The sequence below is a fragment of the Hippoglossus stenolepis genome, chromosome 4 (assembly GCF_022539355.2).
Source record: "Hippoglossus stenolepis isolate QCI-W04-F060 chromosome 4, HSTE1.2, whole genome shotgun sequence".
NCBI lineage: Eukaryota > Metazoa > Chordata > Actinopteri > Pleuronectiformes > Pleuronectidae > Hippoglossus > Hippoglossus stenolepis.
Window position 1 is genome coordinate 8,304,058 of NC_061486.1, and position 13,738 is coordinate 8,317,795.

A 13,738-nucleotide genomic window follows, 5' to 3' on the forward strand; every position below is an offset into this window, starting at 1 on the left:
CCTTGAAGGGAACCTTGATGTGCTCTGTTAACATGTCAGGTCATGGACTGTTGGCCTACTGTGCCGAGTTTACATTTGAGTGCAGGTGCTGCTGCGGCGCTTTCCCAAGAAATTCCAAAGGATCTGAATCAGGGGGATTTCAGATCGTTTCTGGGCCATCTTTAGGTATTTAGGTCTCATCCCGTGAAGCCCAAAACTTCTGCCGATCATCTGTCTGCCTTTTAGTCGCCGGCAGTCCCAATCTGCTCACCAGGCTTTATGTCTGTCAACCTCCCTCCCTCCCACTTTTGTTCTCTGGGTGAACTCTCCAACTTTGTTGTGAGATCCTAGTCCCCATACCATACCGACCCATCCAGCTCCCTATTAGCTCACACAGAGATACACATAAACACTACAGTCAGCCACTCACACAGTCAGCATCTCTCCTCTTCACACACACAAACACACACGTACTAATATACCCTTCCCCTCTAATTAATGGCAGGGCTGGGGAGTGTGCCAGGCAATGGGGGAGGCATTCGAGGAGAGGAGAGGAGAGGCTGCTGCAGCTGTGGTTTTGGAGTCGGTCTCCGCACCCCCTTGCTGCCCCCTCTCTCCATCTCCTCTCCGCGGCTCCTCCAGGGACACACGCCTTGGCCAGGCCCCAGGAACCAGGGAGTCAGGACCAGGCTAAGAGGGAGAAAAAGGGGGAACAAGAGAGGGAAGGGAGGATATCACAAAAGAAGGAGAAAAACAGAGCTGACCTAATATGAAAGTATTGTCAGGCGGCATCGACTTTAATAGGCGAGTCCATGTGATGTTACTCAAACGTTTTTACTGGCAAAGTGGTATAAAGCTTCACTTTTCCAGAAACACATGAGCCTGTAAAAGATTGTTTTACTATTTGATACTAATCCTGTCATATGGTTTTATGTTGCAACAAAGTCAACACTCACTTTTTTACCAGAGTTTGGAAAAACTTCTTTGACTCAAGTAACATTCTGAGATAATAGCGTTTTCTATTTTGCATTAATTAATACAGCCACTGTTCTGTTGTGTTGTAGCTTTTTTACGCAAAGAGCCGAATGGAGCAAACTCACTCATTCATATTTAGCGGATCTCAGATTCTCCACAGGGGGAGCTGTTTTGTCAGAATTGCACCGTTTTACTGTTAATGCATCTCAATTTGTGTAGTTACTACTTTGACTGCTTCAGCACGTTCTCACCATGCAACAGAGAGTCTTCTATGATCTGCACATAGCGGCTCAAAACGAGTGTAAAACCAGGATGGCACTCAGTGGAGTGCATTCCTCCGCCAAGGTCGAACAACATGATTGTGTTACAGGAGAAATACAAATACAAATTCACATTTTATTTGTCACTTACACCAACTGTACACAGTACGACGTGCAGTGAAATGCTTTCTAGATACGATAAGAAAATTATTTGCGATTTAACAGAGACAAATAGAGTATGAGGAATGATAAATCTGGTTAGGATAGGTGCAACAACAGTAGGCTGTATGGAGTGCAGGCATGTGCAGCTTGAGTGCAAACATGAGCTGTGCAACATCAGGCTGAAGTACTTGTTGTTGCTGTTCAGCATATCATAAATGCAGCTTTAATGTGTTAATGTGTACAGAAACATTTCTCGAAGATGGTGTGATGATTTTGATTTGATTGGGGAAGGTTTCGACATCGTCCTTATCAAAAAAGCCCATCACCTGTGAACTGTGTGCTGTTTGACGCATCAACCTGTGGCTTCATTGTTGGCCTGACTCAACATATGCACGATGTTTGCATGCGTGAACCTTAAGTGTGATCTGCTCACCCCATGGTGCCCGGGGCTGGTGTGCACTTCAGAGCCATTCTCCCTCTCCTTTCCCCCACTTCTCTGTGTTTTATGGGCTGTGTGCTGCGGTGCAGTGACCTCCCTCTCACCCCGGTGCCACCCAGCCGGTGCAGGATTCAGGCGCGCATGGCCCCTGCCAAAACCCCACAGCGCCACATCTGCAATCCATAAACGCCAGCCACTCTTGCTCTCCTCCTCCCTCGCCCACACCGCCTCCGACTCTCACACTCCTCCATTTCACTCTCTCTCTCTCTCTCTCACCCACTAACTTTTTATTTTAATTTCTCTATGCATCCCCCCATTTGCATTCCTTTGACTGCTTCCTCCCACCACTTCTGGTTTTATTCATGCTGAACATCATCTGGCTCTTCCCTTATCTCTCACTCCCTCTCTGTCCCTTGTCTCTCCTTTCCTTTCTTTATCCACATCCAATGGAAAAAAATCTCTCACCCATTATATCTTCCAGTGGGAGCCAACTAAGTGTGGTGGCAGTGAACTTGGAACCACAAGACATTCCTGATCCAAACAGCACTAAGTCACCAGCGTTCACGTCTTCTGACAGTGGCTTGTGCCAAACAAACACTTCACTTATCGGGAGGATTCAGCCTCACCACGTCGCAGTTGGTCCCCAAACAGCTAAATGTGTATCTGTTTCACATTGATCGTCAGGGAAAAATGTCCTGCATGCATGTAAATCCAGTTCCATTTTTTGTAGATGTTTTACTTTGAGAGCATTCTCCATCATGGGGGTATTGAATTCCCCCTAAGCATGAACTGCTGGCCAGCACAGCTCACAGGCCCCCCTCCCCTCAGCCTTAACAAGATGTGTTCAACACATCACTGTGCCCTTGCCTTGATACGTGTGCAAAAAAAACAGTCAAGTTGAAAATAAATTGAGTGTTACCACAAAACTGTCCAGAGCTCCCAGCATGCCCCCCCCCCATGGGCATTAGAGAAATTCGTCTTTCCCGATTGTATTATCTTTTTCCACTGTAATCAAATGAAAATGCACAGGGTGAACTTTCGCTCCCCTTTTCGTTTCTTGGATCATGTTCTCCTCTCCGTCCCGAAGTCTTCACCTTCTGCTTTCCCAGACATATTGGCATGCCTCTGTGGTGCAGTCCCAGCAGAGCCCCCAAGATGAATCATGTTGCAGCAAACATGCAAGAACTCAGTTTTATGATGAATCTGTGTTTTCCTCGGTGAGGAGCACGGGCCAGGGGAGGATGCAGAACTGTGGAGCACTTCGACTTTAGCTTGAAAACAACAGCGAGGTCACAATGTGTTGACAAGAGCTAAAGAGGAGGCTTCGGGTCAGGGCAAGACCACCATGGAGAGAGAAACTGTGTGTGTACTGCCTGTAGGAGGCAAAGTAATATCAGTACTTCTATTTTTAGGTGCTCGTACAATTTTAGGTAGACCACTTGTAAATACAGGGTACAGGGAAAATTGTTGCTTTCAAGGCCGTTTTGTTTCTTCCCTTGCCCTCACACCAATGTTGGTGGTGCCATGTAACTTAAATAGTTCCAACAGAAATGAGTTTTGTGCTTCATATTGCATGAAGACTGATGATTAATAAGGTCTTGGTAGCCTAAAGTCCACTGAGGCATGTTTGTGATAAAGGATTATACAAATAACTCAACCTGACAGCTGCCATTTGTCAAAGCTTTCGGGCCACAAGTCGTTCATTGAGATTATCGACAGGAATTGTTGCTCTTAAGTACAACATGTGGGTTCTTTCTCCATGATTAAAGCGCCTTGATATCTCAAACATTATCTACAAAACGGTTTTGTAAGTTTTAATGTGGCTGCAGACTTTGAGCCACATCTGCACGACTTCAAAGAGCTGCCGGTGTAACGGGCTCGAAAAATGACGCATGTAAAAACTATCGTTGACCTGCCAGTTGTTGTGGTAACGGTCCTCCATGTTTGTTGAATCACACACACACCCAAACGTTTGTTCACGCGTAGTCACTGAAATATTTTTGACCTATTTCAAAACAAAGATTTGCTCGACAAAACAGTGAGGAAACTTTATCATTACTTATTCATCACTGCCATCTAGTGGACAAAGTAGACTCAGCAGCAAGTTTGAAACTCAAGAAGAACCAACAGAAGATACTTTGGATCAAAATAGTTGTATTTAATACACATTGCACATACACACTGATGTTGAGTATTTCTGTTAATACAGGTTGTACGTCTCTTGCATTGTTGTCCCTCCACTACTCCATGTCCGAGTCGTCCGCCTCCACGGGGCCCTCTCTCTTGACCCAGGGTAAAGATGAGGGCACGTAGGGGTCGTATGTCCAGCGAGGATACACCCGCTTGTACAAATTCATCATGACAGTGTCTTGAGAGGGCAGCTGATTATCAAATACACACTTCATGTGGCCGTGTGTTCCTGAAAACATAAAATATGGTGGTCAGATTTGACTGTACATAAAAACTGCTGCCTGACGACGCTGCTCAAACTGAGTTTTAGTTCCTCTGCGGAGGACCCATTAAATTTTGTTGCAGATCCAGGAGCTGTTTGTCCTTTTCTTTAACAAGATTGGGTGTTTTTTGACATATACACTAATTTCCCAATGAATTATAAAAATCAGGAATGTTTAGGGACTGATATTAATGGGTGTCTGATACTATTGGCCTTTGGCAGATGTATGCTGTCTATTCGTGTTTTTTAATTCTCTCACCTAAAGCCTCTTTGATGTGACCTCTCCGACCCCACTTGGTTCGCAGCTCCACCGGCTTAAACCACATGATGTCATCTGACAGAGAGAGAAAAGAAAAGAGCAACAAAACAGGAATGAAAACCACAGAGAAGTCGAGAGTGGAGTAATATTCTGCAGCCATGAGAACGTCCCCTCACCCCTGTTAAAGAACATGTAGCGGACGACCGCAGAGCGCCGGTTTATTTTGAACGGGTGTCCGCTCAGCACAATCCTCTTCAGCACGACACGCCGAGGGTCACAGCTGAGCAGGCTGCCTGTAGCCACCAGGTCCTGGATGCCTGGAAAAGACAATGAAAACAGAATGGATTGGTACAAGATTAAAACCAAGGCAGCAATCTACTTATTTTCAAGTACAAGCACGACTTTTCCTTCTTCCTCTCACCATCATTGTGCTGTCTGAACAGCAGGACTCCTGCAGGGGAGAATGTGATGGGGGCATACACTGACACCACAGTGGGGGCATCTGGCCTGAGGAAACGCTCCATCTTGTGCTTGTCAGCTAGAGGAGAGCAGAGACCGAGTTCAGTGCTCAGTTATTCATTTTCTGCTGTTCAGTATATCCTGCAGCTAAATCGGTTTCAGATCTTCACACCTACAATGCTCCTGCTCAAATTATTGTTTTCATTCAGAAGAAATTAAGGTTCGTATGTGGGCATGCTTCACCTGAGGTGTGCTGAGAGAAGATGGGAGAGGCCCTGAACCTCCGAAATCCACAGTGGAACACCAGCTCCTCTTTGGATTTGATTGGCTCAGTGTTGCTGGGGTGTCTCCTCACCAAAACATGCATCACGGACATCTGTGGGAAATTATTAGGGCAGAAACGGTCAGATTGACTACGTTTCAAACGGACAGTTATGAAATCAGACACAAAGGCTTTCAGAAGTCAGAACTGTGAATCATACCTTCTGTTCATGGGGCAAGAGGGACACCAGCACCAGAGGTTTGCCTGACTGCACGCTCTCCATCACAGACAATGGCACGTCAATGATGTGCAGTGTAACATACCAGCCCGCCTGAAAACAAGAGGAGCAGCAGAGTCGATGAAGCCACAAATCTAAAATAAAAAAGTGCATTGGATAAATGAAGACGATCTTTTCTTCTTTTTTTTTTACCATGGCTCCCTCTTCCTCTTCCTGTGCAGCCTCAGCCAGAATGCGGTGGCGAGTGCGTTCAAAGTTCTTGAACTGGAAGATGCGAGAGTAGTTGACAGGCAAGTTCTCCATGGGGTCCCAGGGCGAGGAGCGGAAACTTTTTAGGCCTCTGTAGCGCTGAAACCTAGACACACAGGACAGCAACTCGATCAAATACGGCAATGATCAACCTTTATATAGAAAATGATCTCAACTTGTTTTCCTCCGAACCTAAACACACAAACTTAGTCAGACTAAAAGCAGCAGAACTGACCTGTTTTTAGCTGACGCCTGGAGTGGTGTGTCCACCTCATCAGGAAAATGCACATTGGCTCGAGCCTCCCGGTAGCGTTTAAGGTCTTCTTCTTCTGCCGCCTCGTCAATGTGCTCATCGTAGCGCTGATCTGCTCCAACTCGTTCTGGGGGGCACACTTCCTCCTCCTCTTCCTCTTCCTCCTCCTCTGAACAACATGAACCAGCGTCCTGAGCAGAGAGGAAATAGAACAAATCGGTTTTAATATACTGTAGAATTGAGCCCCGGGGACAGAAGAGGCCAAAAGCTAAAATAGCTTATTTGACTGCAAACATATCTGATGTCTTTCGCTGGCCATAAAAGAAGCAGTTTTCGTTGAGAATATCCTCCAAACTAATTTTAATAGCCCGAAGCATAGTAACAGGTCACAAGAGAACTAAATCCACATACCAACTCCAGAAGTAAATGGATGAACAGGTGCCTCTGCTATTCTCTTGCTGTTCTGCATTCATAGTAAAGCAAAACCGCTGTTGCATTGCTCCCATAAAACAAATGCAGCCTGAATATTCTACAAACAATGACCAGACAAACATGTTGGGAACACAAGGGCATTCAAAGAGATTCTAAGAATAGAAACGGTTATTGTAAGGCAGCCAAACATAAACAAGACCAGCCCAGCCACAATAAAAACAGTGTTAAAAGGAGACTGGTTCTGTGCATAATGGTACTTGAATCTGCATACGTCCGTGTGAATGTGATAAGAAGCCGCCTGGATTCAGACTGTGGGAAGCCTTAGTTTGCATATATTTAAATTCTGTGCCCTTCCCAGTGTGTCTACAAGCGACAGCCTCCGGCTCCTCCAGACAACCTCTCTAAGAATATGTAGAAATACAGCTTCCATGGGGAAATATATTTGTGTAAGGAAACAAATCATCAAAGAAGCCATGCGGTACAGTACTCCCATTACTGGCAAATTACAGGAGGAGCCAGACACATGAGGGGGGAAGCTCTCAGCATGGGGCTGATTCACAACCTTTACAACATCCTTGCTGCAGTAATAATAATCATTATCATTTGAAGTGCCCTTTTCCCTATTGTTGTCCTCTCTGAAATATGTATTCCTGTGCGCCAGCCTTAACATCAAACACATGCTAATAACAATTACAGATCGCAATGCACCCGCTGCACAAGGTGAGCTTCCCCGACTCCGTTTCAAGCAGCGCTGGAAATAAATAAATGGTCGAACCGCTCCCTCCGTCCAGACAGGAAGCTCTTTTCACAGGACAGGAAGAGAGGAGGCTTCTCCTGGGACTCCTGCTCCAAACACTATTGTTGTGGTGAGCAGCCTGGCACTACAGCCCAGAGACAGACAAAACAAACAGTGCCTGTCAGCGGCGAGGTGCACTGACCACGGGTCACGTATGCACTGCTCCGGCCCCGGAACCACTGACACTCACGCATCACTTCTCCACATACGACTGTCTTCGTCTTCCTCTGTGAGATTACACTGTCTGACTGCAGCCACACTGTTGCTGTGACAACAAGAAGGAGGAGCTGGACCAACTAAGGTGTGTTCAGGCTGAATCTATACTGAAACTATCAATCAAAATGCTTATATGTGTACCTGAGAGTTTATCTCCTCATCCTCGCCATCCATTGCCTCGTCCAACATGTCGTCATCATCGTCATCATCATCACTGCTTTCTTCCTCTATCTCTCCATTCTCCTCCGCATCTTCGTCAACAATCCACGTGGCCTGGTAGTCTGACGTTCCTTTGGGAACCTTCATTACACGTTTGCTCTTCCTGGCCTCTGAACAGCAAAGAGAAGCGTCAAAGAAACATTTCGATCAACGTCTTATTGTGGCAAATTACATTTTTATCTATGAGAAAGCCAAAATTTTTAAACCAAACACACACATTATAGTACTTAACTAATTTATGGTTGGTAGATATGATTTTAAGTTCTTTCGGATTTTAAGTTCTTTCGAATCATGTGTCTTGTCTTTTCATTGAAGAGCTTTGTAAAGTTTTTCATTTGACTCACTGTTTTTGTTTATTATCAAATCTGGTTCAAAACCAGCTTCCTTTCTCAATACAACAGTTTCCAGGCAGTTGGAGGCTTTTCAAGATCACATGTTACAATTCCGTGTCAATACTCAGAACAACCGGACCTCTCACAAAAAAATACGTCTGACTATAGTCAATTGTTTTATAGTTAAACCTTCTTCAACACCTACACTGGCTGTTATCTTATCTCCATCTGACCAACTGCATCATGTAAAAAATATAATTCTGTTTCTGCACCTTCAGCTTCCAGCAGCTCTGTTTCCGTTGGCCACGTCTGCTCTCCGTCCATGGGATCCACGTCCGCCTCATTCTGAAGACTCTCCCTGCAGGAGGGGTCGGCTTTCATGAGCACCCGCACCGGAGCCTCGTCTTCAATCGTATCCTGTGGGAGACGCAGACGACTCATTGAAACAACATTGAAGGCTTTTACATTACTGAATTAATTTTGCCATCTTACAGTGAGCCACCCTTCTAATTCATTACACAACATGAAAAGTTATATTTAATTTTGCTCAAGAATGAGAAACAGCATATAGCGACAAGGTAGAACGAACTACCTCTTCTAATATGAGGTGTCAATTTAAGGTCCAAACTTAAGACTGATTGATGTGAAAAGAGACATTTTCTGTGTTTGGATAATTTATTCTTCAGCATTTATTGGATGGATTACCTAACAAATAATATAATAAATGTGAAGAAACATCTTATTTCTAGCTAATTACAGCTGTAATTTGAAAATATAAGAAATTTGATGAAGTAAAAGCTCTTACCAGCATGTTTGTGTCTCCTCCCTTGCCCAACTTCACTGGTCTGGAGGTGAAGATGAGGGGAAGTGGGTCTGGTGGTGCATCAATCTGACTGAGCTGAAAGTCTCCATGTCCACAGATGTGCACCAGTCTGTCAACCCGTAGAGGACGACCACGGACATACCCAGAGACGCAGAGAGTTCCTAGGCCAGTGTTTCCACCTGTACCCTCAGCAGGGCTGTTGGGCGTGAACGTGACATTCTGACCCAACATATGTGAACGTCTGGAGCGGAAACCAAGCTTTCTCTGTCTCTGGGTGCCCAGGTGTCTGAGAAGTAAAATGCCATCCTGCTCTGAATCGAGAGCGAAGAGACGGGTGTCGGGGAAACGGACCTCTGTGATCTTTGACAAAGCTCTCCTCGAGTCAACCTTCTTCTTCATGGGGAGATCGAACACACCTTGACACACCAAGGCTATATGGGACAAATTCAGAGACAGCGAAGACACAGGTTGAGAAAGTGTACAACAGGGGAGATTCAAATTATGAATATGTGTCAATGGTGGAGTCTGAACGCTCCAGGTTGTTCAGGTATAAACACCCACCATGGCTGGGGAGGCCCTGGGCAAACAGGCAGGAGAGGCAGTACTCTCCATAGCTGTCCCATCCTTCAGTGGAGTCCAGAACAAATAAAAGACTGTCTGCAATCTTTACCACATCCAGCAGGGAGTGCATGTCAGCTGTCAAAAGAAACAATGAGACAAGCTTCAGAAAATGCTCATCCAAGACAAAAGTAGTACAACAAAGGTATGTGACATCGTACAATCTCTAAATGTCTGTTAAAAAGTGCCCTATAATAAGATTTTACATTCGTTTTAAATTGAATTATTGACAGTATATCCAACTTAATCACTTTATTTCACCCTTTAAGTGTAAAACAGTGCAACATTTGATTTGGTTACCAGTGTGATTGTCTTATTCTTTGAGTTTTAAGTTTGAAATCCAGACTAACATTAGTAACTTAAGTGAAAAATGTATTTGTTGGATAAATTAAGTATTACATTGCCTTGCTCTTAAAAAATGCAAAAAGAGAATTATGCTGCCATTGAGTAAATTATTTTTTTTAATATCCACATACTCTTGATTTAAATATGAATACAAATTAGTGTATATCTATTATAAAACAATATTCCTGCTGGACATAACAGCATTAATCTAATTCATTTAAACAATAGTGTCGTTCACTCCATACTGACCTGTGCTGTGACTCAGAAACGTGAACCTTTGTTTAAACCGGGGAAGAATCAGTCCAAAACTGTCACTGATGCCGGTGATACACCGCTCCTGATGAAGAAGACCGCCGGCGCCCTCTCCACGCAGCAGTTTGGTAACAGCACCGGCGTCGACACCAGCGTGAAGAGACACCACAGCGACCAGATGAGGAGGACCATCCCTGCTGCCCAGCCGTCGCTTCTCTGTCAGGACCTAAACAGTTGACGTATATGAAATCTCTGCAGCAGCGATCTGGAAGTCAAGCACAACTGATTCCTCATGTAAAATAAAATAATACCATGTCTTTCTTGTTGCGGCGTAGCTGGTTGGCTTTGTGTCTTCTGTCCGTCTTCCTCTGCTCCTTCCTCTGTTTTTTGGTAAGAGCTGTCACCGACACTCTGCCTGTGTGACGATCAACACAAAGCAAACACATGGTTTTCTGGAGTTTTGACTGATGTTACGACATCTTTGCTGTGAAAACACTGATAGAGTTTAGTGCAATCCAACGCAACAAGGACTGCCTTTAATTCAAGGAGCTTATAAGGAAATTAGTGTCTTAGTTGCATTGATTCAGTTTATAATTCTATGACGGATACATTACAATGTCTATGTATCTTTCCCAATCAGACACTTACATGCATATTAACAAAGTCACGTTGTGTTGAGATCTTTCTACTAGTAACAACAAAAAGTGAACATGAGAGGGGGTGGTTCATGTTTCTTACACATAATTATATTTTAATAATAACTTAAGAGACAGCTGAGTTCAGATTTTGTGCACAGAGATTTCCCTGTGAACCTACAGCAGATCTGACAATAGTCGTGAATGATTGGGTCTTTCAAATCTGAATGGTATTAGATCATTTGTCTCATTTGCAGCTGCTCACTTCTGTAACACACACAGCTGTTCATTGGGATCCTCTAAGGTTTGTTAACTGCAATGTTTCATATCCAGCCAGTAATAAATAAGTATTAATTTAAACTATAACATCACAGAAGTTTAACATTAGTATGTCATTGTATGATTGTAACGTGTACTCGTCAGGGTGCTAATTTAAAGTCTGGCATAGCATGTATAATATGTCATCATGTGATTTAAATTCAATTATCAGGTCACTGAGATGCAGGGATGTAAAGTTTTGCTTTAAAACCTTTAGATTAAGTCTATAGATAGAGAAATCATTAAAATGTCCCTTTTTCACGCCCAGATTAACATGTGATAACCGAGGATATGTGATCGCTACCCAGAAGTCAACACGTGTGTCTGCAGAGCCGCGGCCACATGCTAACACAGCACAGCTAACATCAGCCGTTAGCGACACTTTCTAACCCACTCACCTTTGTTTTCTCTATCAACTTCCCCTTTCGTCCGGTGCTTGCCATGTTTGTGTCCCTTGTTCTTCTGTTTGTAACTGCCGGCTCTGTGGCCTTGTTGTTTTTCCTCAGTAGCAGACATTTTCTGCCATGTGGGGGAAAAGCCCAGCCAATTCACTTCCTGCTTCCGGGGGTTTCCGGTGAGTTTTTTCCCCTTCAAAATAAAGGCCCGGGGTGTAATTTGTGAACGTCTTGATATTTTACACATGCTTTGACTTGAATGAATATTACATTACCACAACGCGTTTACTGAATACATTCAAATATTTTGCACAGACAAAGAGAAACAGAACCTCACTTATACACATATATGATAAGCTGCACCAGATGAGAGTAAATACTGTATTTCGGATGTGGTGGGGAAGAATCCTCACTGTGGGAGAACATAGTGTGCAGCAGTGCTGAAAGCAGCCCCAGCCTTGACTCCTCCTCTAATCAGCCAGGCTATATAAGGAACCTGTGAGTCTCTGTCCTTCTCTTTGCTGTGGTTGTAGCTGGTGGTTGCTGGTTATACTGGTATGTGGCCGAAGTGACTCTCGCCCCTTCCAGGCTCATTTTCTGTGGCATGCAAACTAAATGTACTGCCTCCATTACAGCCTGCATGTGCCCTGTTGTCCTGGCTGTGAGAGGCACATGCCAAGGCCCCATACTGGAGGTGGTGAGGAGTGGTGGCCCCCATATTGAATGTGTTTTTCTGCAGCATGGTCTGCCTAACTCATTGTGTTTTCTTTGTCTTTATAGGTTCACCTGCTGCCGTTATGTTTGCTTCTGTTTTGGTTAATATTGGTTTTATTCCTTTTGGCAGCCTTTACTGGTTTACTTGGTTAGAATTGTTATCTTTGTTCATTTGGACAATTGGGTTACACCATTATTGGTTATTGTTTACAGATGTATTGTTTATGGTTATATTTCTACACTAGTTTGTTTCAGTGCAGCTGAGTTCCGCATTGCTGGGAGGCTTGGCACTCCAGGTGAGGTCCTCCACGTAACGCATGTGAGTGAGAGCACTGGGATAAGTTGTGTGCACCATTGTTGCTTTGTGAGTAACTGGTTGCACCCTTGGGCACTCCTTTTGGTTCGACAGCCTCTCCACATGTGGCCTCATTTTGTTTTGTAGGCTGGCTTTTATAGTTTTAAGAGATTTGTTATAGTGATTTTGGAGTAATGTAATAAAGAGATTTTAATCCTGTTTGCAGCTAAGAATATTTTTGCCTATTAATCTTGTATCTCCCTTTCAGTTCCAGACCCTATTGTTTTGAGTTGTTAATAAAATATTCTTTGTGATTAAGACACTTCTCTGCCTCTTATCAGTAAGAACTTGTGTAATTGATTGGTGTCCAGAGAAGGACGTTGAGACTATAGATCCTGAGGTGCCAATTCCCCCAGGTGGCATTGTTGTGCAAACCAAATTGACTACAGAAGAAAAGTCCGGGTACTTGCAATTTGATATATATATATATATATATATATATATATATATATATATATATATATATATATATATATATATATATATATATATATATATATATATATATATATATATATATATATATATATATATATATATAATGAAGAAGGTTCAGCATAAGATAATTATTAATTAATGACTTATGGAGAAGGGGTGAGATTAATTAAGTTTGTACTTCTTGCACCTTTTTGAATATGTAGATGATCATTAAGTGTTTAGTTTGTTTGTAAATACTTTTATTTTTTCAATTGTTTGTATAATTTCTCTTATTTCCTTGTTTGAAATGATTGAAAACATGTAAGGCTGTAAAGTTAAGGAAAGGCACATTGACTATTTTTTTTTATTTGCTATGATGTGAAAAAAATGCAGTACTTAAAGTTATGAAATACTATATTTGTACATTTTTTTTAATGAGATCATTTCCACACTCGCACAAACCCACCTCTGAAAAGATGAATCATCCTCTGATATTAAGTTCTGCAAATGATTCATCCTCTTTATCTATGCAACTACAGAGTGAGGAGCTTTTCTTCACACATAAGATACCTGCTGGAAAGGGTGAGGAGATGGCGGTATGAAAAGAGAATGAAGAAGCTCCTGATGCAATAAACTTGGATCAAAACTGAGCATGAGCTGCCACCTATTCATTCAGAAAACAGGTTCCTACCAGAGCAGCATATTTTATTTAATGGATCCCATTGTTTTATTTTAATACTGCGAGGAAGCCTGCGAACAGCCACCAGCATTCATAAATACTGTGGCTACTACCTGCAAACACATCTCACCCCTTTTTTCTAGTAAGGATACTTAAGGTTCCTGTCAGACCTGGCACACTAATCTAAGCTCTCATCGGTTAAAAA

The 13,738-nt window shown here is 43.1% G+C and overlaps 1 protein-coding gene across 1 annotated transcript; it reads right to left on the reverse strand.

Moving 5' to 3' along the window:
* Window positions 1-3,949: 3,949 nt before the first annotated feature.
* Window positions 3,950-11,558, reverse strand: tsr1 (TSR1 ribosome maturation factor). The gene is made up of 15 exons (XM_035155388.2): window positions 11,372-11,558; window positions 10,332-10,435; window positions 10,018-10,246; window positions 9,367-9,501; window positions 8,788-9,236; window positions 8,255-8,399; window positions 7,573-7,760; window positions 5,970-6,178; window positions 5,678-5,840; window positions 5,468-5,578; window positions 5,229-5,361; window positions 4,948-5,064; window positions 4,703-4,843; window positions 4,527-4,601; window positions 3,950-4,234 (listed from the first exon to the last, which is right to left on the reverse strand). Exons 1-15 carry the CDS (start codon window positions 11,487-11,489, stop codon window positions 4,056-4,058), a joined length of 2,496 nt encoding a protein of 831 aa, XP_035011279.2. The 5' UTR covers window positions 11,490-11,558; the 3' UTR covers window positions 3,950-4,055.
* Window positions 11,559-13,738: the final 2,180 nt, after the last annotated feature.